Here is a 1,900-nt window from a genome sequence, read left to right on the forward strand (position 1 = left end):
TGGATCAGATACAAAGGATGATAAAAAAAATAATGGAAATCTCTAAAGAAAAAGGATGTTACAAATCCCTGAGATACAGTCTCCATGGGTCTTCTTTTTTGGCTCAATAATCTATTCTGATTGCACTGGAAGTAAAAACTGGCAAGAGTCAAAATGCAATAGAAAGAACACCCAAAACTCTCCCCAGGACCTGGTGCTAATGAAATGAAATATGTAGCTGCAACAGAAGATGTGACTAATGATTCAGGGCCTCTAATTCAAGGACTAAGCCAATATGGAAGAGCAGATGATTCAGATATATGTGAATGTGAATGGCACTGATCGGCTTAATGTCTCATATGATTATAACTCAACACATTTAAAGGAGACCCCAGATACATATCAGTTCTACATCATCAGCCTTTTCCTCTCCTGTCTCTACACCATTTTCCTTTTCCCAATTGGGTTTATTGGTAACATCCTTATCTTGGTGGTGACCCTAAACCACAGGGACAAGATGACCATTCCAGATCTATATTTTGTTAATCTGGCTGTGGCAGACCTGATACTAGTAGCTGACTCACTCATTGAGGTCTTCAATCTGAATGAAAAGTACTATGACATTGCAATCTTGTGTACATTCATGTCCCTCTTCTTGCAGGTCAATATGTACAGTAGCATTTTCTTTTTGACATGGATGAGCTTTGATCGATATGTAGCACTTGCCAGCTCCATGAGCAGCAGTCCCTTGCGGACAATGCAGTATGCCAAACTCAGCTGCAGTCTCATCTGGATGGCTTCCATCCTGGCCACGTTGCTACCCTTTACCATTGTCCAGACACAGCATACAGGTGAGGTGCACTTCTGCTTTGCCAATGTCTTTGAAATTCAGTGGCTAGAAGTCACCATTGGTTTTGTGGTTCCCTTTTCAGTCATTGGCTTATGCTACTCCTTAATAGTACGCATTCTTATGAGAGCACAAAAGCACCGTGGGCTATGGCCACGCAGACAGAAGGCACTCCGTATGATTGTGGTGGTTGTACTGGTCTTCTTTATTTGTTGGCTCCCCGAGAATGTTTTCATCAGCATCCAGCTTCTCCAGGGCACGGCAGACCCATCACAACGAAGTGCCACCACACTGTGGCATGACTACCCACTGACAGGTCATATTGTCAACCTTGCAGCTTTTTCAAACAGCTGTCTGAACCCAATTATTTATAGCTTTCTGGGAGAGACCTTTAGGGACAAGTTGCGGCTCTTTATTAAACAGAAGGCCAATTGGTCTGTGCTTTATCGTTTATGCCATCATACCCTGGATTTGCACATCCCTGTTAGGAGTACTGAAGTTTCTGAAGTGTAGCATTGGCTTACTGTGCTGAAAACAATTACCAGTTTACAAATAGTTAACCATGTTCACAAAGGCAAAGTAAAGATTTACAGATGTGGTTGAATGTAAGATGGACACAGTAAAATGTAACAACACTGACTGTGCTGATGAGCAGTGATATGGTAAATTGATTATTATATGACAAACCTTATTTTCCACTGTGTAAAATAAGTAGTAGAAATTGCCCTGCAAGAGGGCTATGCAAAAATGTATACTTAAGTTCAAGTATCAAGTTTAATTTTATTACCATTTTAACAACACAGGTGATTGATAGGAAAGTAACACAACAACCTTGTGGGAAATGATCTTATTTGCCATCTACTCTAGAGATAGATAAGAGGATATACACCCTGCTCAGCATAATTAGCATAATTTACTTGAAGTGGGTTACCCCAATTAGCCTATAGCTAGCCTATAGCTAAAAGCGGGGCTATGCTAGCCTAATGGTGTCAGACCTGGTTACCTGGTTAGTCTCTAGCACAAATAAGAGAAGGGTATATTATATAATTCTGGGGTAGACAGCAAATAAGCTAA

General features: G+C 40.7%; 1 protein-coding gene across 1 annotated transcript; it reads left to right on the forward strand.

The window, feature by feature from the left end:
• Positions 1 to 238: 238 nt before the first annotated feature.
• gper1 (G protein-coupled estrogen receptor 1) lies at positions 239 to 1,339 on the forward strand. Its single transcript, XM_042086227.1, is given in 1 exon segment — positions 239 to 1,339. A coding segment is annotated over 1 exon segment (1,101 nt).
• The last annotated feature ends 561 nt before the right edge of the window (positions 1,340 to 1,900 follow it).

Source organism: Alosa sapidissima, chromosome 3 (assembly GCF_018492685.1).
Source record: "Alosa sapidissima isolate fAloSap1 chromosome 3, fAloSap1.pri, whole genome shotgun sequence".
Lineage (NCBI taxonomy): Eukaryota > Metazoa > Chordata > Actinopteri > Clupeiformes > Clupeidae > Alosa > Alosa sapidissima.